Source organism: Cebus imitator, unplaced genomic scaffold, assembly GCF_001604975.1.
Source record: "Cebus imitator isolate Cc_AM_T3 unplaced genomic scaffold, Cebus_imitator-1.0 Scaffold12, whole genome shotgun sequence".
In the NCBI taxonomy this organism is placed as follows: domain Eukaryota; kingdom Metazoa; phylum Chordata; class Mammalia; order Primates; family Cebidae; genus Cebus; species Cebus imitator.
In genome coordinates this window covers 11418587-11442477 of record NW_016107327.1, presented here as the reverse complement: position 1 = coordinate 11442477, position 23891 = coordinate 11418587, and the positions used below count along the sequence as shown (strand labels likewise).

General features: G+C 41.4%; 1 protein-coding gene across 4 annotated transcripts in view; it reads right to left on the bottom strand.

Moving 5' to 3' along the window:
• Window positions 1-11327, bottom strand: part of CLUL1 (clusterin like 1) — a 35205-nt gene extending 23878 nt beyond the window's left edge. For 2 of the 4 annotated variants that reach the window (XM_037728169.1, XM_017499082.2), the window contains exons 1-4: window positions 11225-11327; window positions 10166-10284; window positions 8863-9011; window positions 1954-2121 (exon numbers count right to left, since the gene is read on the bottom strand). In XM_037728169.1, coding sequence (XP_037584097.1) covers window positions 1954-2121; window positions 8863-9011; window positions 10166-10284; window positions 11225-11298 — 510 coding nt within the window. In that variant the 5' untranslated portion in view covers window positions 11299-11327. Of the gene's footprint in view, window positions 1-1953; window positions 2122-8862; window positions 9012-10165; window positions 10285-11217 lie in introns of all 4 variants that reach the window. The other 2 variants (XM_037728174.1, XM_037728171.1) reach the window with 2 other exon arrangements.
• Between the last annotated feature and the right edge of the window lie 12564 nt (window positions 11328-23891).

Genomic DNA, 23891 nt, shown 5'->3' with positions numbered 1-23891 from the left:
TTTCTTTCTTTCTTTCTTTCTTTCTTTCTTTCTTTCTTTCTTTCTTTCTTTCTTTCTTTCTTTCTTCTTTCTTTCTTTCTTTCTTTTTCTTTCTTCTCCCTTTCTCCCTTTCTCTCTTTCTTTCTTTCTTTCGAGGTAGAGTCATGCTCTGTTGCTCAGGCTGGAGTACAATGGCACAATCTCAGCTCACTGCAACCTCCACCTCCTGGGTTTTCAAGCAATTCTCCTGTTTCAGCCTCCCGAATAGCTGGGATTACAGTTGCATGCCTCCACGCCCGGCTAATTTTTTTGTGTATTTTAGTAGAGACAGGGTTTCACCATGTTGCCCAGGCTGGTCTCAAACTCCTGAGCTCAGGCAATCCACACTCCTTGGCCTCCCAAAGTGCTAGGATTATAGGCGTGAACCATCGCACCGGGCCCTGGACCATTTTTTATTGTAAATTTTAAAGTCAACTTACAGTAGTCATTTCAAATCAAGAATAATTCTGGGCAAGCTAGGATGAGGCAATTAACTTTAAGATAATTTCTTAACCCTCTTATACCTGGCTTTGTCTTTGCCTATGGAAACAGGATCTGAAATTTCTCCTGGCTTGCATTTGCCCACTGATGGCCTAAAAAGTCAAGTTTTCACTTTGGGAGGCTGAGGCAGATGGATCACCTGAGGTTAGGAGTTCAAGACCAGCCTGGCCAACATGGTAAAACCCCGTCTCTCCTAAAAATACAAAAATTAGCTGGGTGTGGTGGCAGGTGCCTATAATCCCAGTTAGTCAGGGGGCTGAGGCAGGAGAATCACTTGAACACAGGAGGTGGTGGCTGCAGTGAGCAAAGACGGCACCACTGCCCTCTAGCCTGGGCAAAAGAGCCAGACCATGTCTCAAGAAAAAAATAAAGAAAAGAAAGTAATTTGGATGGATTGTCTGCCTCTCCCTATACCGGCTTCTGTTTACTTGATTCTTCATCCACAAAAACAAATCTTTAAAGCCTCAAGAAGTTTTCATAAGATCACACGACTGAGGTCCCCAAATCTCCTGACTTCCTGCTGGTGCTCATTACACCATATTCTGGTGTATTAGCAGGTAACAGTGGCTCCAAAAATAGAGCAGATGCAGTTAGTAGTGGAGGCAAATTAACTTGGCGCATTCATCATTTTAGTAGTTGCTCCCTTTGTAACTGAGTATGGCATTGCCAAGCCAGGAGCATACTCTAATTAGTGTGTGCTGTAATATGGAGCGTGAAATTCCACTCAATTTTGTATTCAGCTCACTTCTTGAAGGGGAAGGAAAATCTAGCCTAATTGGAGCCTTTAGTGGGGCAGAGCTCATCCTATTCAGGTCAGCACCCTCTGTGATCCCTCTGCTCAGAAGACAACCAAAGGGGACAAAAAAGAAAACATGCCAGTCCTATAGGACATACATGGGTGGGGCAAAAGGGGACATGAAGGGGTGTGTGTGTGTGTGCACATGTGTGCATGCTATACATAAGGAGGCAAGCATGTTGAAGGTGACATTTGGGAGGCAGAGAATATCTTTAAATGGCCTCCAGAAGGAAAAATTAATGTAGATTGAAATCAGAGACTGCAATACTATGATTCTGAATGAAATTCGGTAAACATTTATTGGATGCCTCTAATGCCCAAATGAAGATAAACAAGATATGATTCCTGCCCTCAAAGAGCTTATCATCTAGTGGGAACATGTTCACAAATAACAAATACAAAGCAGAAAGCCAAGATATTTAAAGAGATGCATTCAGTGTCCACTGAATGGATGCTGTAACTTATAAATTGCGTATTACACAGGTGATGGTACGTAGCATTAGTGTTAGATTCTAGAAAGCAAAAGGCCTATAACAGATCGGGCATCTCTGTTCTAAATATTAACATAAACTAATAAAAAAGGAAGCTGAAATAGGTGCCTTAAGAACTGTGAATCTTGAGCTCTCTTTTTATCTTACCTTATTTTTCACAGAGGACCAGCTAGGTTGACAGGTTGTATAAATTCTCATGCAGTTATTTTTCAGGCAAGACTTGCATTCAGCCCAGGAATCGGCCAAAGACACCTGGCATAGCTTTTCTTCTTCCTCCAGGTGTTCTTGAACTTCATTCAGAAGTTTCAGGGCCTCCTAATTAAAAGTAGAAACAAAAGTCCAATTTCCTTTTCATGATTCTAAATGCACCTTAGCTGATTTCACCCTTTGAAATGCGCACATTCTAAACTGCATTTTCATTCTTTCTCCTTCAGGTGCCTCGCAGCTGACAGATCTCTCCCAAAGCTTTCTGTCTAAGAAAAGAGCACTAATTGATCCCTATTGAAGACTGTAAATCTTATTCATCTGTTCCTTCATTTGTTCAATAAGTATTTGTTGCATGTTTGCTATGTGACAGACATTACTCTAGATGTGGGAGACCTGACAATGAAGACGCCATCCCGATCTGGAAACAACTGTGATTTACCTACTTACTGGTAAGTCTGTCTTCAATTCTCATCCAGGGAGGGGGAAAGTGGGCTTTACAGTTTATAAAGCTGGCATATTTTATTTCTTTCATTTATGCTGCCTTTAACTGTTGTACATCCTTAAACATTGCAAGAAAGTGCAATTCTTGTATGTCAAATTAAATGTTCCCGTTGAGTTACATTCTAATTGCAGAGATACCATCCTTTAGCCAGCTTTGTTCTTCTTGTCTGTATTCCCAGCGCTCCCCCTTGTGGTGTTTGCTGTACTTAGCCAAGTCCTGCTCCAGGTGGTGAGGAGCCCAGCAGCAGTGGCACCTGTCCCTGCAAGCCTCAGCCATGCCCCTGGAATGCCTTGTGGGTCAGCACAATAGTGCAACAGACCTTTCTTCCTGTGCCCCTGCCTAAACCCCTGGCTTCCCTGCAAGTGTGGATTTCTGAACCCCAGCTCACTCTATGCCGAGATATTGTGGAGGGGAATGAAGTGAGTATAGTGTACCTGTCCATATGAAGACAGCCTCAGAGCTAATGGAAATGACCCTTTCCTGGAGTACTAACTCCAGAGAATCACCTGGACACTGACAGTCTTCTACATTTTCTCTGCCTGGCTAGGATTTGTCAGCTGAGCTCATTGTAAAGTTCTGCTGCTAAGCCAGGTAGCATTTGCTATGATCCACATAAGAAAACTACCAGGGCCCCAGCTTGCCAAATGCACATTTTGACTCAGACAGGTGTGTGTGTGTGTGTGTGTGTGTGTGTGTGTGTGTGTGCATGTGTGTCCTTGGACTTTGCAGAACAATTTTGGAATCTTACATCTTTTTTTTTCTTTTTTGAGGCAGAGTCTGGCTGTGTCACCCAGGCTGGAGCGCAGTGGTGCAATCTCAGCTCACTGTAACCTCCATCTCCCAGGTTCAAGCGATTCTCCTGCCTCAGCCTCCCAAGTAGCTGGAATTACAGGTGCACACCAACACACCTGGCTAATTTTTGCATTTTTAGTAGAGACGGGGTTTCACCATGTTGTCCAGGCTGGTCTCGAACTCCTGGCCTCAAGTGATCTGCCCACCTTGACCTCCCAAAGTGCTTGGATTACAGGAATGAGCCACTGCACTGGGCTGAATCTTACATCTTAAAATGGTTGTTTCTCAGCTGGGCGTGGTGGCTCACGCCTGTAATCCCAGCACTTTGGGAGGCCAAGGCGGCCGGATCACCTGATGTCAGAAGTTTGAGACCAGCCTGGCCAACATGGTGAAACCCTGTCTCTACTAAAAATACAAAAATTAGCTGATCATGGTGGTGGGTGCCTGTAAACTCATCTACCTGGGAGACTAAAGCAGGATAATCACTTGAACCCAGGAGGCGGAGGTTGCAGTGAGCCAAGATCGCACCATGACACTCCAGCCTGGGCAATAAGAATGAAACTCTATCTTAAAAAAAAGGGTTGTTTCTCCAAGGCATGTAACAATACCTACGGAATTTTCTCAGTCAGTCCCAATTTTACATATTCTGTGCATTGTCCCCATAAGCCAAAATCCTAATATTCCCAATTCCAAACTACAGTGACTGTGTACCCTTGGGCAAATTACTTATTAATATGTGTAAGCCTTAGTCTCCTCATTTGCCAATAAGAATAATGGTATCTATTTCTCAAGGTCTTCGCATTAAATGAGTTAAACAAGCAAGGCATCTATTATTATAATTAGTATCCATTATCATAGGTAAGGCATCTATTATCATAGGCAAGGAATCTATTATTATAACTAGTCCATTCTAATAACTAGTATCTCTCAGGCTTCCTTCCACTGACTGCCCAGAAGCATAACAAGAAACAGTTACCAAATCAGGGGTCCCAAGTTTTGGAAGTGAAACATTGCCATGGACGAAGCAGACCTCTGTCTGGTAAATATTTCTGTAGGAATGTCCTACCGATGCCTTCCATTTCCTGCTAGACATTGTACCAACTGGCAGATTCATGCTTGTAACTCTATTCCTATAGTTGACAGTTTATCAACAGTACTATATAAACCTGGTGTTGAGCCAGAAGTGGTGGCCCGTGCCTAGGATCCCAGCTACTCGGGAAGGTGAGGCAGGAGGATCTCTTGAGCTCAGGAGTTCAAGACCAGCCTAGCAACATAGGAAGACCCCATTTCTTTTTCTTTATTTTTTGGTACAGAGTCTCTCTCTGTTGCCCAGGCTGGAGTGCAGTGGCACGATCTCTGCTCACTGCAACCTCCGCCTCCCAGGCTCAAGCAATTCTCCTGCCTCAGCCTCCTGAGTAGCTGGGACTACAGGCGCACACCACCATGCCCAGCTAATTTTTTTGTTTTTAGTAGAGACAGGGTTCCACCATGTTGGCCAGGCTGGTCTCAAATTCCTGACCTCAGGTGATCCACTTGCCTCAGCCTCCCAAAGTGCTGGGATTATAGGCGTGAACCACTGCACCTGGCCAGCAAGACCCCGTTTCATTAAAAACAAAAACAAATAAAACCTGGTTTGGGGGTCAAATCACTCTAACCTTCTCTAGGATTTCCTACTTAGTAAGTTTCATATGGTCCCACTAAATATTAATAAGGAGGGGTGGCAGAAGGGGTCAGTGATGATCTTGGGTCACCACCAAGCAGTTACCCCCTAGAATGGGTAGGGCTCAATATTGGGAGACTGCGGTTGCTTACACCATATTTGCTGATTCATAAATTGTCTAAGCTGACCTTTATTCTAGGCTTAAAGTAATTTTATGGAGGGATACTCAGGGTTAAAGAGATTTTTTTTTCCAATTTTCTAATTGAGTGCCTCAAACTTGAGTATAATTCAATGAATTTTTGTACGATAAAATTTTTAAGAATAAACAAAAATTCTCCTAGTTGCTTGGATTCTTCAGAGCCAGAAGTGAAATCAGCATTTGCTTCCTTGACCCACCCAAACTGGAATATTCTTATTATAGCTGTATGCCCTATCTTCCTTGCCAGGAGGTTCAGGGAAGTGAGAAAAGCAGAAAGTCACTGGGTCCCACGTGCACACATCTGCTGACTTTATCTCAGTGCACTCATTACAGTGTTGGAATAACATGTTAATTAACAAACATCCCAAACACCGGTTTTCTTAGATGTAAATGAAACTAGTGGTTTACCCAGATGTTCAAAGTATTTCATGTGATAATGTGTTTTGTGAAGAGTGTATTAGTGCTATCTAGTGTCTCTATTCCCAGATGGCCAAGCTCACGAGCCCACCAGGGAAGATCCCAGCTGGAGGGGCTTCCACATTTTTCTGATGAGGAGCTATTTTGGATTTCTTCAAAATCTTTTGATTGCTGCCAAAAGGGAGAAGAGTTTTGCAGCTGCTGGTGGGGCATTCTCCTTTCCTTGCTGGAATCCTGACTGACTCAGGGCAGTAGGTGCGGCTGCAAGATCAATCAGTCGGATGACAGGCTGACACACAGCTTTGGGGTCAGCCTGTCACACTACCTGGCTCCAGTTGCTTAATGGACTCCCAGAGGCCGTGATGCTCAGAAGTAAAAAGATGCCAGCAGCAATCTGGAATTCAGTGGCCCTCAACTTTATAGAGGGATAGATAGAAAATATTAGAACTTTCACTTACACCTTTTAATTAAAAGTCTGGCTGGGGTGGGGTGAATGGGGCATTGTTTAATATGTATAGACTTTCAGTTTTTGCAAGATGAAAAGAATTCTGGAGATTTGTTGCATGACAATGTGAATGTATTCAACACTACTGAACGGTACACTTACAAATGGTTATGATGGTAAATTTTGTTATACATATTTTAAAATTTAACATTTTTCAAAAAATAAAAATATAAAAAGTAATTTACTCTCAACATGAAAATTGAAAAGACTTTCCAAATTATTTTTGTTAAATTTTAATTTCCTGTTTGATTTAAGGGTAATGTTTGAAGATAACATTTTTAAAAAAAAAAATCATTGTAAAGGCCGGGCGCGGTGGCTCACGCCTGTAATCCCAGCACTTTGGGAGGCCGAGGCGGGTGGATCACGAGGTCAAGAGATCGAGACCATCCTGGTCAACATGGTGAAACCCCGTCTCTACTAAAACTACAAAAAATTAGCTGGGCATGGTGGCGCATGCCTGTAATCCCAGCTACTCAGGAGGCTGAGGCAGGAGAATTGCCTGAACCCGGGAGGCGGAGGTTGCGGTGAGCCGAGATTGCACCATTGCACTCCAGCCTGGGTAATAAGAGCAAAACTCTGTCTCAAAAAAAAAAAAAAAAAAAAAAAAATTTTTTAAAAAAAAAAAAAAAAAAAAAAAAAAAATCATTGTTTTTGAGTGTGATGTTAATTATTAATGTCATTAAACTGCAAGCTATTCAATGTCTATAGTTTAGAAATGTACTGAACTTTATACTGTAGCATATGAACAATTTTTTACATCTTCCAAGGACATTTGAATATAATATGTATTCTTGATTGATAAAATACATAGTTAGAGCTATAGCTATTAAGTAAAGCTATTTGAATTTTTCTTTTTCTTTCTTTTTTCTTTTTTTTTTTTTTGAGACAAAGTCTCACTCTGTCGCCTAAGGCTGCAGTGCAGTGGCCCGATCTTGTGCAACCTCTGTCCTCCCCCCAGTGTTCAAGTGATTCTCCTGCCTTAGCCTTCCAGGTAGCTGGGATTACAGGCACCTGCCATCCCCTTCCCTCCCTCCAGCTAATTTTTTATATTTTTAGTAAAGTTGGAGTTTCACCATCTTGGCCAAACTGGTCTTGAACTCCTGACCTCATGATCCACCTGCCTCAGTCTCCCAAAGTGCTGGGATTACAGGCGTGAGCCACTGTGCCCAGCAGCTATTTGAATTTTTAAAAGTGAATTAGGTTAATGCATTATCGGATATACATGGTACTCTCTTTTTTTCTTTTTGAGATGGAGTTCCGATCTTATTGCCCTGGCTGGAGTGCAACGGTGTGATCTGGGCTCACTGAAACCTCTGCCTCCTGGATTCAAGCGATTTGCGTGCCTCAGCCTCCTGAGTAGCTGGAGGCAGGTGCTACCACGCCTGGCTAGTTTTTTGTATTTTTAGTAGAGATGGGGTTTCTCCATGTTGGTCAAGCTGGTCTAGCACTCGAGACCTCAGATGATCCACCCGCCTTGGCCTCCCAAAATGCTGGGATTCCAGGTGTGAGCCACCATGCCTGGCTACATGGTGCTCTCTTGAGATGCATATGTCAGACATCACATGTGCCCACCTGTGTTAGAACCTTGGGAAAGAAGGGATTGATCCTCTACATTCCAGAAGCATCGACCGTAGCACCCTTGCTCTGTTCACATGAAGCCAATTGTAATGAATTGCCATGTACAAGAACTCAGGTAGACTAATGGATTTTATTATCTAGTTTTAACTAAACTAACCTTCACTAAACGGACAGGAGGCTTAATAAGATTCTTGGAAAAAAAAACTTGGCAGATTAAAAACAAATGAATAATTTAAGCTCAGTGGACAAAAAGCAAATGGCAGGGCTGACAGTTCATCGTCGTGAGCTCTTTATTGGCCATGTGACAAAGGAAAACTATGGTGATCTAATCAGATCTGGTAAGTTGGCTAAAAGTTTCAAAGTATCTAGAAGATTATTTGAAATGTGGACTTACATCCACACTCGCTAATGATGAATCTCACCTTAAATACATATTGTGCCTTGAGATATTAATGGTAGCAATTCATGTATCTAACTTATATGTAAATTAATATGCATATATTTAGGAGTGAGTGCTAACAAACTTTTTAGTCGTAGAAATGAGAGACCAAAAAACTTTGGGTCAGGCATGGTGGCTCATGCTTGTAATTCCAGCACTTTGGGAGGCTGAGGTGGGAGGATCACTTGAGCCCAGGAGTTCAGGACCCGCCTGGCCAACATGGTGAAACCCCTACTAAAAAATAAAATAAGATAAAATAAATTAGCCAGGCGTGGTGGTGGGCACCTGTAATTTCAGCTACTGGGGAGGCTGAGAAAGGAGAATTGCCTGAACCCAGGAGGCAGAGGTTGCAGTGAGCTGGGATCAACTCCAGCCTGGGTGACAGAGGGAGACTCTCTCAAAAAAGAAAAAACAACAACTCTGGAGACCACTGATCTAGTTAAAAAACACTCCAAATAATTTTGACTCAATATATTAACTCAGAAGAGACCAAAAATTATTGATTTTTGAGAAAACAGCACTTACACAGCGATGAATCCCCCAGATTCTGAGGTTTGGAGTCCTGCAGAAGCCTATCCTACAGGAAATATGCTCTTCAAGGAAATCTGAATTTTCCTTCAAACTTTTCCTCTAATTAAAGCAACTATCCATAAAATTTGTTATTAGGGAAAATAAGTAATTCATCAATGGCATTAACAAATGCAATATTTCTGGTGCAGATCTGTGTAAGAACAGACATTATTTTCAATGACTGTACCTGCTTTTCTTCTCTGCATTTCTTCAGGGTGCTCATTAGATTGGTGTGTTCCTTCTCTTTCCTTTCCATCATGATTTTCATCTGCTTAATACCAATCAAAGCCTTCTTCACTTCTTCATCTGCCTCTATCTCCCCCACTTCAGAAAAACCTAAAAGACACATGGCAATTTTTTCTTTGAGATCTGATCAGGTTACAGAACACCAAGTGCACCAATCTTTCATGTCTCCTAAAAAGAGGTTCAATTGTTCTTTTATAGGCTCATACTCTGAAAGCAGATGATAATGAATTAGCTGTCAGTTGCCACATGGACCCAGCTGCCACACGGACCGTACCTTCTGTTCCTCACTTGTGAGCCCCTAAACAAATCAGAGGTCACTGAACCTCCTTCTTGTCATTTTGCTCAGGCCCTGTTTTCATTTATCCATTTTTTTTTCATTTAAGACTCAAGTGTGTTTATATTAGGGAAAATTTTGCATTTTCTTCACAAACAATTTATATTAAGTGCCCAGCTGGGGACCTCAGACACAATCAACAATTTCTCTTTCTTTCAGCTTCAATTACATTCCAAAGAGGCGTGAAACCTAGAATATATCCCATGTAATACAAGCTTCCTTTATAACCTAATGGACATGTCTTATACCTTTAATAAGCCCTTAGTAGTTTTAAAATCAACTGTCATTACCTGTTCAAAATAACTGATGGGGCTTCCTAAGGAGCTTATTCTTGACTCTGAATTTAATTACAGACCCCAAATCAGCTACATTTTACCTAATTGATATTAACTACCCAAAGCATTTATCACCAAGCAAAGGTTGCAAGTTAATGGCCATAGAACAACCAGATCAATGTAATTATAACCCATTCTTTCACTAGTTTAACAATAATTGCACAGATTACTCTAATGGCTTAATTTTTCAAATGCTAGAAAAGTATTTTACTGTTCGTTAGAGCTGTGCTGAGATGACACCAGCCATCTGGATGATCCAAAAAAATGCAGTGAAAAAATTGGCAAGTTTTATCTACATGATACAAACATCTGGAAATGTGAACGTTTGCAGAGACGTGATTGGAATTTTCTATTTTTATCCGGATGTGGAAATGTGAACGTTTGCAGAGACGTGATTGGAATTTTCTATTTTTATCCAGATGTTTGGAGTCATGATGACTTGGTTTAAGTGCCTGGAGGACGTTTCACCGTGCAGACAGTGAATAGGGTTATCTCTCAACTGCGACTCACTATAAATGCCAGCAAGACAGCCCACATGCAAACAGGACACAGCACGGATAAGAAACCAAACATACTCTTCAGGTTTTCACTGATCACAGCTTTGTCCTTCCAAGTAGGTGCACAGTGACAATCTTTCAACCATAGCAGATACACGGTAAACACCAAGAGTGGCGGCTTCATGATCCCGCTGTTACTGCAAAGGAAAAATAAACCCACATCAAATGCCTTCCATTAGGTTAGTTTCTGTTGGCATCAATTGAAAACACATGGGGTTCCAAAGCATTTTTGCTTCAATTTTTCTTCATAACTTTAGACAACTTATGCTAATGTGCCTGAGACATAAGGAAGCTTGAAATGTAAGTTAAAAAAAAAACAAACAAAAAAAATCAAGTCCCTATTTGGTTTAAATTCTTCCTAACAGTTAAATAAGTTCGCCATCTGAAGTACTTGAAACTCAACGCAATGGGCAGGATAGATCACGTCCTCTCAGAGCCCAAGCTTCATTTTATTTCCTTGTCAACAGCAAACATCTCTAAATATAGAATTGATTAGAATCTGTTAGAGGGATTTTTTTTTTCCCTCCAAAATTCTATGTTCTCAAGTGAGTTTTTACCTAGGTGGTTTGCCATTTTTTTTTTTAAGAAAGCAAAATCAACCACACATATTTTTCTCATACTCCTTGTAAAACCCATTATGCTATATGAATAGTGCACAGTTAAAATTTTTTCTTCTCATTTAAGGAATTTCCCTTTGAGTTTAATTTGATATACATTAGTAATAAATATTCCAAATACAAAGGTTAAAACCTTACTAAGAAAAGTTAAAGAAATTAGAATAGCCATATGCTTTAATAAAGTTAAAACTATAAAATAACCTTGACTATTTTAACTCCCACAAAGGGGATAGTTAACTGCTTTACGTATATCTACTATTTAAAAAGAAAACAACCACAGAAAACTCCCTTATTTGATCAACATTTGGAATGCCTTTTTAATAAAATCATAAACTAGCAACTGTACTAGTAATTATATAGTTATCACATTTTACATACATCATTTCAACTAACTCTTCTCCTTCTACCAATATCCGGTTCACAAAACAAAACTTTTAAATACAGTCTAGTTACCACTAACTTTGCAATATCTCCCCAGTGAAGTTGCCGCCAGTTCCTGGAAGGATCTTTGTTTTTCTCTGCTTTAATTTTCATCCGTGTCAGGGATTTAGCTTTGTCCTGTCAATTTGATGACTCAGTGTTTAATCCTATTAACCCAACATTTTGAGATTATGACTATGATTTAAAATTTGGTATAGTTTAGAAGAAAACACTAGAGGGCAGGCTGTGTACACAATTGGGAACAGTGACCTTGGGCTACCTTCCTTTATACAAATATGTTTTGATAGGACTCATTAAAACCTTAAAAATATTTAAAAATTTTTCAATTTAAAATACGTAGATTCCTATGCAGGCAAAATAAATCTCTTAGATTGGAAATACTATAAGCCGCAGTGTGAAAGTGAGTAAACTCTTAGATAAAACAGTTTGAAAAGTGTATTTACAGTCATTTGGCATTTTTGTTTTGTTTGTTTGGCATTTTTTGACTATTAATATATGAAGTGATATAACCAGATAAAGAGAGAAAACCTAGCATATACATAATGCAATACTGTAGATGAGTATTTGAGGCCCACTGCAATTTGCTACTTGATTAGCTAAACTGAAAAATGTAGCACTTAAGCATTCATTTAAAAACAACTTAGACAGCTGTTAGTCACAACAGCCAGCTCTAGAATCTACATGATGGGTCTCTCTGGCTACTGAAATCTTAAGATCACCCTGGGCCCTGTTTGCAAGTTTTGAGATACTAGCCAGTCAATCCTTATTATGTGCTCAGTACTTGTCTAAGCAGGTAACACCTTGATAATTCTGAACTGGTCTACCTGCCTTTTAGGGGCCCTTCGAAGTTGTTCCTGGTCTCTGAGCAACATGCAGTCTGGAGTTTATCTTTGCTCTGCTTGGGCACAGAGAGTGACACACATTGAAGGCGCAGCCACACCCCATGTCAGCTGCCTTGATTACCCACTAATTCTGTTTTAGTTGGAAACCTCTTAGCTCTGTTGGAAAACAGATCAGCTCATAGCAAAACTCGATTATTTTAAACAGCCTAATGTCGCTTATGAGTAACTACAATCCACACTTATAAACAGATGTGTTGCTGGGCACAGTGACTGACGCTTGTAATCCTAGCACTTTGGGAGGCCAGGTGGGTGGATCATGAGGTCAGGAGTTCGAGACCAGCCTGACCAACATGATGAAACCTTGTCTCTACTAAAAATACAAAAAATTAGCTGGGCATGGTGGTTTGTGCCTGTAATCTCAGCTACTTGGGAGGCTGAGGCAGGAGAATTGCTTGAACCCGGGAGGCAGAGGTTGCGGTGAGCCGAGATTGCAGCATTGCACTCCAGCCTGGACAACAAGAGTGAAATTCTATCTCAAAAACAAAACAAAACAAAACAAAATGAAAAACCAGAAGTATCCTATCGTTCTGGAAAAGTTGGTCATAGAAAATTGTTCAGCTGTACCCTGACTCTGTGCACCCTTGCTCATTAGTTTACTACTGTCCAAGTTTGGGCCCCTTTGAAGTCATGGATGGCATCTGTGTGTTCTTTTTCGAGAGACCCAAATTTTGTTGAGAATAGAACCAGTTTTTTAAAGTCAGTGGCTTACTTCCTAGTGGTCGACTTTTTCTTTAATCCATGTTCCTTCTTTAAGTGTAATTTATGAGAAGAGAACTTTATTGCTAACTAGTACTAATTACTTTGAAAATATCTTGAAGCTTCCAAAAAGGCTCTTCCTCTAATTACTTCATCTGTTTTCACAGCTGCCATTTTGTTCTTAAGATTAAGCAATACTTCATGTGAATCCGGTCACTTTCATAATTATGACATCATTATGCTCAAGATTTAAGTGGATTATAAAATATTATAGATAACCTGCTTGGTAATTAAGGAGATCTAGAAGCAAAGCCATCTTAATTTAGAAAGATGGCAAGAGAATGCATGTGGCATTAACTGAAAAATAGAAGAATCAGGTGGATTTGAAAATGTCAGGTTTATTGTTGATAAGTCTGGGCGTGGACAGAGCCTCTTAGATGCCTGGCCATGATGGTCTTGCTAATATATCACCCTTGAGTTAGGCTTGCCCATCCTGCCACTGGCATAGGCAGACAATCTCTGGGTTTCTAACTGGAACATTTGGCCAGGTGCAGACTAGGAAGCCTGTATACCCCCCATGCTGTGTCTTATGTAGAACCAACTCCAGGATACAATGACAGTGGCCCTGAAGCCATGTAATACAGGAGTGCATATGTCCTGTAGACACCAGCTAGGATTTGCTGTCTTGCACCAGTAAGGTCCAAAAGAGATGGAAAGAGGGCAAATCCTTCATGAGTTCTCCTCAACTGAGATCCACAGACTAAGAACATGAATCAAATAACACCCTGCTTTGCAGGGTGAGAAATGGGAGGGTGAGAGGCCAGGGATGTCAGCCTGGTAGCAGCCTTTCCACAGTCGCAAGAGGCAGGCCTCCTCCTCTGACCCACTGAAAAAACAGTTGAGGAGAATATGCATAAGAGAAGTAAAACAAAAGATAAAGCATATAGATCTAAATAAATTATCCATGTAGAGTATAATAACAGCTAATGTCATCAGACTTATCCTTCCCTTCGCTTCCCTCCCCTCCCTCCCTCCCCTCCTCCCTCCCTCCCTGTCTTCCTTTATCCCTGCCCCCCTCTCATCCTTCTTTTTCCCTTCCTTATTTCCTTATGTTCATTTATTCAGCCATTCATTTAATAAACTTAATCACAATCAAGCAAAATTTTAGAAGTGGAGTGTAAATACTTATTTAAAAATTTCCCCCTTTGCAGGCAAAAGTTGGATAACTCACTTGCTCAAAAGGACCAGTGGTGTCCTTAAGTCAGTGATGAAGATCACTGTATACCACTCATGACAAAGATCACTGACTTCAGAGGTCAAGTCCCAACAACTTCCTTGCCTCAAGGCTGTCTCATGGTCCTATCCACTGGGACCTCATTGTCGTCTCATTACAAATGAGATTATTGGAAGAAATATTTCCAACTGTTGTTACTCCCAGCTCTGAAGTTCTGTGATTATTATTCACATATTCTTACCAAGCTTCTGCATAACTGGAATGTATGAAATGATTTGACGTGACCTGTAAAATGAAGAATTACAGCTACTTTATTTCTCTTAGAGATTGCTGAGCAGGTCAAATTAGTTATCACAAATGAAAATGTTTTATTGAGCCACATAGAGTGCAATGTCTTTGGAATGTAGACCAATAAACTTTTTAAAAAATTCGCTAGACCAGGCATAGTAGCTCAGGCCTGTAATCCCAGCATTTTGGGAGGCCGCAGTAGGTAGATCACTTGGGTCAGGAGTTTGAGACCAGCCTGGTCAACACGGTGAAACCCCATCTCTACTACAAATACAAAAATTAGCTAGGTTTGGTGGCAGGTGCCTGTACTCCCAGCTACTTGGGAGGCTGAGGCAGGAGGGTCGCTTGAACCCAGGAGGCAGAGGCTGTAGTGAGCCGAAATTGCATCACTGCACTCTAGCCTAGGCTGAGTGAGACTCTGTCTAAAAAATAAAAATAAATAAATAAATTCAGACTAAACTAAAATTATTGTTTTAGTTTCATATAACAGAGTAGCAAAAGTAGGCACTGAATCTAGACTTCAAAATCTTTCATGAAAAAGATCAAGTTTGAATACAAAATGAGAAAACTATATTCCACTCAACCATCATCATGAAGCCAGAATTTATCTGTTTAGACCAGCACTGTACAATTTTAATTATTGATGAGAGGGTATATAAATATCAAGTACAGTCTAAAATTTCTATTATATATCTAGCAGAGTGCTTCTCTTGCTTCCAGCAAGTTCAGCCCTTAGAATAGTTTATTCAGCAAATGTATCAGGCACTCCTTACGTTCCACACTGGGGATACAGCGGCCTCTGCATTGTAGGTGCTCACGCTGCGTTCCAAACGGAGAAACTGGACAATACACAAATAAATACAGAAGCCAGAACATATGACAGCATGACAACTGCTATAAAGAAAATTAAATGGGAGTAATAGGATAGTGAGTTACTTAGAAGGGGAGGGGCTACTTGAGGATAGGTGGCCAAGGAAGGCCCCTTTGAGAAGGAGATTTTTTTTTTTCTTTCTGGGAAACAGAGTCTCAAACTGTCGACTGGGCTGGAGTGCAGTGGCTCCACCTTGGCTCACTGCACCCTCCACCTCCCAGGTTCAAGCGATTCTCCTGCCTCAGCATCCAAGTAGCTGGAATTACAGGCGCCAGCCACCACACCCAATTAATTTTTTGTATTTTTAGTAGAGACGGGGTTTCACTATGTTGGCCAGGCTGGTCTCGAACTCCTGACCTTGTGATCTACCCGCCTCGGGCTCCCAAAGTGCTGGGATTACAGGTGTGAGCCACTGTGTTCAGCCTGAGGAGGAGACTTCTAATGCAATCCCTGAAAGCAGAACCAGCTACACAATTTTCAGGGCCCAGTGCAAAATAAAAATGCAGACTCCATGTTCAAGGAGTATTAAGAATTTCAGCCAGGCGTGATGGCTCACGCCTGTAATCTTAGCACTTTGGGAGGCCGAGGTGGGTGGATCACCTGAGGTCAGGAGTTCAAGACCAGCCTGGCCATCAGGGTGAAATCCCATCTTTATATAAATATATATATATATATATATATATATATATATATAAAGAATTTCAAAATGGCAACAACAGATACAGACCTCTTCTGAGCAAGACGTGCATGTGGCACATGCATGAAGCCAGCTGGCCTGAGAGACAAGGAGCACGCCTCTTCTGAGATCTGAAGAAGAACAAGTGCAAAAGAAGTGGGAACAAACGTGGCCGAGTACGGCAGAGTGCAGTGAGAGAAGAAGTGTGATGTGAGAGCAGAAATGTGCATATCCTATAAGTAGGTAAGAAGTCAGAAATATTTTTTTTGAAGCAAGACTGGATCATTGTAGAGGATTTCCCAAAGGGCAATGATAAAGTGCTGGTTTTAAAAGACCACTGTTGCTGTCTTGAGAACAGACTATGGGAAAGCAAGGTAGAAGGAAAGCCAGTTAGGAAGCTGTTTAATCACTAGGAAAGAGATAATGGTGGCTCTTTGGAGAGTGAGAAGTGGTGAGATTTGGGACTTATTTTGGAGATAGGACTAGACTGTGGGTTGAGGGGAAGAGCAGAATCAAGGGTGGCTGCTGGATTCTTGATTTGAGCTTTGGATGGGGGATGCCATTTTCCAAGATGAGAAAGCCTGGGGCAGAGTGCAGTGGGGACCATTGGCTGGCACGGGCCTTTGCTCATGCTCTAGGAACACCCTACCCCGTGCACCGAGGTCTCACCCTCACTACCAACAAGCATATGTGTTGCTAAAGTCATCAAGAAGCCACTGATGACCAAATCCACTGGTGACTCTCTCTCCTCTTTCTTCTTGTCCTGGTGGAGTTGGATGAGCAACTGATTTTAAAGCATCACTTTTAGTGTAAATGATGCCATTAGCTCTTGGTCCTCCTCTTACCTCTCCATCTTCTTTTATTTATAGCAAGATGTGATTACCTTTCCCCTAATTTTAAAATTTATTCAAAAAAATTTTATTTCCCTAGAAACAGGGTCTCAATATGTTGCCCAGGCTAGAGTACAGTGGCTATTCACAGATGTAATTGTAGCACTGTATAGTCTCAAACTCCTGGGCTCAAGCAATCCTCCCGCCTCAGCTTCCTGAGTAACTGAGATGACACGCTGCAGCCACCATCCTCAGCCCCTCTAATCCTTTTAATTCTACCCCTTCTCCCTGGCAAAACAGGATGGGTTCTTCATCCTCTCAATCGTCTTTATCTTATCCATCCCAATCCGCCACAGAAAGAGGGCCTTTAAAGAGAGTAACGAAGCCCAATTATGCTATGAGAGGCAATCCGTACTGGTAAAAAAAAAAAAAAAAGNTTAAAGAGAGTAACGAAGCCCAATTATGCTATGAGAGGAAAAAAAAAAAGATAAAAAAAAAAAAAAAAGAGGGGAGGTGTTATCTTGTAGGTGCTCCATTCTGAAAGATGCGAAGGTGCAGGCGAGCTGTAATAGGTGGCACTGGGCTCTCCCTGTGGTGGGCTGAAGCTGGGACTGGGGGTTGGGGGGAGGAGAGTAGGAAAAGAAAGTATGAGGGAGACCAGGAGGAAGGAAACTAGGAGCATGAGAAGCGGACTTGGTGGAAGGTGATCTGAGCAGAGCAGCCAGGATGTCAGAGAGGAGCCTCAGAATTCCAGGCAAATTTCTGATTAGCTGCTGGTAAGAGTGGGCTGCACTTTTATGCCCACCCAACCCATGGTGGGCTCTGGCAGCCAGGTTATGAATTCACCTCTTTTTTTAATGATTAATTTTTGTTTTAGAGGTAAGGTCGCACCATGTTTCCCAGGCTGGTCTTGAACTCCTGGACTCAAGGGATCCTCTCACCTAGACCTCCCAAGGTTTTGGGATTACAGGCTTGAGAAACCCTGCCCAGCCTTGGATTCACCTCTGTTAGGGTATTTGCTGAGTGTCTACTATGTACTATGTCAGGCTCTTGTGTCAGACACATGACGCCTGCTCAGTCTCATTCCTGACCCTTCTTCCTCTGTCCTCCTTCAGCTGTTTCTCTTCCCTGGGGTTTTGTCCTGGGTAGTCATATTTCTACTGCCTAGAACTCTCTTTCCATGAAGTTACCCAGAACCACAGGCAGGTAAAAGGCAACCTTCTACTGGCTGTCTGTCGGCACAGCCCTCAGGGATTTCAGGATCAACAGCTCCTAACCCAGCTTTTTCCCCTCAAGCTCGCCCTGCCATATCTCCCTGTCACCAGATCCAGACATTTGGGAATCATCCCAGACTTCTCCCTCTCCTTCAATCTAGTGGCCAACCCAAGCAGACAGCCAGATGTATTGCATCTGGGTCCATGCAATATAAAGGCCCACGTGAGTCAATAGCCTTAGAAGTGCTGCACTTTATTATTGAGTAAGCTAAAGCAAATAGAAATCCGTAGACTAAACAAGCAAACTGATACATAATTAAAAATCAAGTTTTTCTTTAAATTCTGGCCACATTATTATGACCCTGGGCAAATGTGTTTTAATTTGGTTCTTAATCTCCATGGCAACAGGATGGGTAAAATACCGTAAGTATTTGATGATAACATAGAGGAATGAATTGTTCTATTCCTTGCACAGTAACATTTAAGTCTCATCCTCTAATCCATAATTGGCTAAGTAGTTCCAAGTCCATTAATTAAGGAAATATAAGCAGGAACATATATACAGTATCAGAATATCTCATTTGTTTTGTTAAGTTTGTCTTGAGCAAATCAGATTATCTTTTCAGCTTGCACATACCTAATGCAAAATCCAAAATCCAAAATGCTCCCAAATCTAACCTTTTTCTTTTTTTTGAGAGATTCTTGCTCTGTCACCCAGGCTGGAGTGCAATGGAGTGATCTCTGCTCACTGCAACCTCTGCCTCCCAGATTCAAGCGATTCTCTTGCCTCAGCCTCCCAAGTAGCTGGGATTACAGGTGTGCACCACCACGCCCGACAAATTTTTGTATATTTAGTAAAGACAGGGTTTCACCAGGTTGGCCAGGCTGGTTTTGAACTCCTGACCTCAAATGATCCACCGGCCTTGGCCTCCTAAAGTGCTGGGATTACAGGCATGAGTCACTGTGCCCGGCCAATCTAAACTTTTTGAGCACAGAGAGACAAGTGGAAAATTCCATACTTAACCTCATATGATGGGGTCACAGTCAAAATGCAGGCACATAATACACAATTTATTCAGTGTCCCCAAGGGAAAAAAGGACCCTCCATGCCCCCTTTTGCTGGAATATAACTCTTCTGAGCATGCCAGATATATACATCATATTTTTTACTAAGTGCTTATGTGTGAATAAGTGTTAAGAAAATGATTGCTTATCAGTAGCATATAAATATGGCATCAAGAATAATGGTGACAACAGACTGTCCTTGTGGGTGGCTGAGACAGGGACACCTTGCTTTCTGATGGTTCAATGTATACAAACTTTGTTTTATGTCCAAAATTATTAAAACTATTGTATAAAATTACCTTCAGTCTATGTGTATAAGGGGTATATAAAACATAAATGAATTTTGTGTTTAGACTTAGATTCTACCCCCAAGCTGTCTCATTGTGTATATGCAGATATTTCAAAATCTGAAAACATCCGGAACCTGAAATGCTTTGGCGTCGGCATATTACATAAGGCATACTCAGGCTATATATGGAAAAAAGAATTCTTGTGTACTGACTCTGTGGATTATTGGAAGATAAAGGGAATAGATTTAGATTATTATAATGGTGAAATAAATTATATGCATATCTTATAAATAGATCAACAGGCCTTATGAAAACTCTTGGTTATTGCCAGATTTTTATATAAAAGGCAGTGAGAGACTCAGGTCAAAGGAAACAGATTATTTGTCATGCTTGAAAAAACTTTATTTATTTATTTGTTCGTTTGTTTGTTTAGAGACAGATTCTTGCTCTGTTGCCCAGGCTGGAGTGTGAGATCATGGTTTACTGCAGCCTCCACCTCCTGGCCTTAAGTGAGCCTCCTACCTCAGCCTCCCAAAGCACTGGGACTACAGGCATGAGCCACTGCATCTGGTTGACAAAGCTTTAATATTGAACCACTTGTTAGTCAAAATGTCACAGAAGTTGTTTGGTTTTTTAAAAATCAAAATTTTTAATTAATTTGACTTTTTTTTGAGACAGTTTCGCTCTTACAGCTCAGGCTGGAATGCAATGGTGCAATTTCGGCTCACTGCAACCTACGCCTCCCCGGTTCAAGCAATTTTCCTGCCTCAGCCTCCCATGTAGCTGGGATTACAGGCATGCACCACCATGCCCAACTAATTTTGTATTTTTAGTATAGATGGGGTTTCTTCATGTTGGTCAGGCTGGTCTCGAACTCCCGACCTCAGGTAATCCTCCTGCCTTGGCCTTCCAAAGTGCTGGGATTACAGGTGTGAGCCACCGTGCCCAGCCGACTTTTCTTATAGTAAGTGAAAGTGAATAATTTTTAAAATGATGTGTCAGCATTAAAAAGCAAAACAAACACCTCCCTGATCACCAAGATCAGATGTTACTTGGGGGATTTTTGCATAATCTACTTTGGCCTGTCCATTTTTCTGGGTCCTAGAATAAAACATAATTAATCTCACATGGGTAAGAGGAGGAAACAATGATTCTGGGGCTCAGGGAGAGCTAGAGCTGGGACAGTGGTTGCCTCATGGGGACGGTAGTCCTCAAGGGGAACCCAAGAAACCAGCAGACTGAGGCCTGGTGATGCCAACTCAGGGTCATGTCAACCTCCCAAGGGCACAGAGCAAGGCAGAGAAGTGAGAGCACAGGCAGCCACAAACAGAGCACCCAGCACAGCCTTACTCTGCTTTGGTCTGGAATGCATCTGACAGTTCCCTGACGGTTATTAACGCTTTTTAGGTGGAGGGATGCTTTTTAGGTGCTTCTGCACTGTGCAGTTGATGACTACTCAGATACATACAAAACTTTGAGGACTAGGTATAGCTGTTGACTTTTTTTTCACCCTAAATCCTAATTAATTACTATAAAGAGGCAATTGAGTGAAGTGCACAAATGGCACAGAAGTTTTAGGGCCAGGAGTGGCAGTGTGTGCCTGTACTGTCATCCTAACTACTCAAGGAGGTTGAGTGGGAGGATTGCTTAACTCCGGGAGTGGAGACCAGCCTGGGCAATATAGCGAGACTCCCCGTTCCAGGTTCAAGCAATTCTCTGGCCTCAGACTCCTGAGTAGCTGGGACTACAGGTGCCCACCCCAACACAGGCTAATTTTTGTATTTTTAGTAAACATATAGTTTCACCATGTTGACCAGGCTGGTTTTGAACTCCTGACTTCACGTAATCCTTCCACATCAGCCTCCCTGTGTTAGTAATACAGGCATGAGCCACTGTGACCAGCATTCTATTGCTTATTGTTCATGTTTTCCTAAGAATAGGGATGTTTGTTTTGTTGTCTTGCAAATTGCAAGTGCCTAGACAGTGTCTGGTACATGATGGGTGAGTGTGAATGATCAACAAAACTGCTTTCCATACTTACATGGCCAGATCCTGGCCCATCTTTCCACACTATCTCCCACTGCTTTCTCCCATATTCTTTGTGTTCCAGATGTACTAAATGCTAACATTTGTATGAATGCACCATAGTTTATTTTCCCTCCTTGCTGTCTATTGTCACTTCTAGGTCTTTCTTCCATTTGTTTCTTATCCTTCAGTGTTCAGCTCAAGATGTATTTACTTATCTCTGTTACATGGGCATTCCTTTTTTTTTTTAATTATACCTTGAGTTCTGGGGTACAGGTGCAGATGTTCAGGTTTGTTACATAGTTATATACATGCCATGGTGGTTTGCTGCATCCATCACCCCGTCATGTACACTGGGCATTTCTCCCAATGCTATCCCTCCCCTAGCCCCCCACCCTCCGACAGCCCCCTGTGTGTGATGTTACCCTCCCTGTGTTCATGTGTTCTCATTGTTTAACCCCCACTTATGAGTGAGAACATGCAGTGTTTGGTTTTCTGTTCTTGTGTTAGTTTGCTGAGAATGATGGCTTCCAGCTTCATCCGTGTCCCTGCAAAGGACAGAAACTCATCCTTTTTTATGACTGCGTAGTATCCCATAGTGTATATGTGCCACATTTTCTTTATCCAGTCTATCATTGATGGGCATTGGGGTTGGTTCCAAGTCTGTGCTATTGTGAACAGTGCTGCAATAAACATACGTGTGCATGTGTCTTTGTAACAGAATGATTTCTAATCCTTTGGGTATATACCCAGTAATGGGATTGCTGGGTCAAATGGTATTTCTAGTTCTAGATCCTTGAGGAATCGCCACACTGTCTTCCACAATGGTTGAACGAATTTATATTCCTATCAACAGTGTAAAAGTGTTCCTATTTCTCCAAATTTTCTCCAGCATCTGTTGTCTTCTTACTTTTTAATGACCACATTCTAACTGGCATGAGATGGTATCACATTTCTCTAATGACTAGTGATTATGAGCTTTTTTTCATGTTTGTTGGTTGCATAAACGTGTCTTTTTGTGAAGTGTCTGTTCATATCCTTTGCCCACTTTTTGATGGGATTGTTTTTTTCTTGTAAATTTGTTTAAGTTCTTTGTAGATTCTGGATATTAGCCCTTTGTCAGATGGGTAGATTGCAAAAATTTTCTCCACTTCTGTAGGCTATCTGTTCATTCTGATAAACTTCTTTTGCTGTGCAGAAGCTCTTTAGTTTAGTTAGATCCCATTTGTCTATTTTGGCTTTTGTTGCCATTGCTTTTGGTGTTTTAGTCATGAAGTCCTTGCCCGTGCCTATGTCCTGAATGGTATTGCCTAGATTTTCTTCTAGGGTTTTTATGGTTTTAGGTCTTACATTTAAATCTTTCATCCATCTAGAGTTAATTTTTGTATAAGGTGTAAGGAAGGGATCCAGTTACAGCTTTCTGCACATGGCTAGCCAGTTTTCACAACACCATTTATTAAATAGGGAATCCTTTCCCTATTGCTTGTTTTTGTCAGGTTTGTCAAAGATCAAATGGTTGTAGACATGTGGCATTATTTCTGAGGTCTCTGTTCTGTTCCATTGGTCCATATCTCTGTTTTGGTACCAGTACCGTGCTGTTTTGATTACTGTAGCCTTGTAGTATATGGGCATTCTTTATGGTGCAAAAATGCACCATTTATTGCCCATTCTACTTATGTATACCTCTATTATTACACTTATCTTCCTTTATTTCAATATTTATTTTCCTATTGAATCAGGGTCTGTACAGGAAACAGAAGGCACACTCAGAGGAAATTATGAAAGTTTTTTTTTCTTTTTTTTTTCCTACGTTCCAAGAAAGTTGTTTTACAAAGAAAGTATTTTCAGGAGTGGGCAATTAAGGGAAACTGTTATTGGATACAGGAGCCCAGTGAGTGCCAGCGCCTTGGAGGAGGGAACTGCAATTGTAGAGGAACTGCCAGAGCTACCATGCCAAAATGATGCCTCCCATTGGCTGAACTCAATAAGAAGCTACAGAGCAAGGAGTCTTGGTGATGCAGCTCACAGAGGTCAAATCCTGGAGGCAGGGAGAGGGGAAGAAAAGGTGGAGAATGGATCTGGAGGAGAGGGGGAGAACAGAAACCAACCAGCATACACTAAATCTCCAAACTAAATGAAAGGTTCCTGAGGGCAGGACCTATTCTCATTCATCCCTGTAGCCCCAGCACCTAGCACAAGGTTTAGCCTAGAGTAAGTATTCAGTAAGTCTTTGTGAAAGCAAACTACAATGTCAGGGCATGTATTACATTTAACTTAGTATTTTAGGAAGGCAGGCAGGCAGGCAAGCAAGTTGTTTATTACCTCTTAAATTTTTTTTTTCTTTCATAGAGATGAGGTCTTGCTTTTTTGCCCAAGCTGGTCTTGAGCTCCTGGCTTCAAGTGATCCTCTCCCCTCAGCTTCCCAAAGTATTGGGATTCCAGGCATGAGCCACCACACCTGACCCTGCTTGTTACCTATTTTGGCCCATTTTCATTCATGTTCACACGAGATTTTTTAACACTTTTCTTGGTATATCTAATTATATATTCATCTATTTATGTATGCATTTATTAATTATTATTATTATTTTTTGA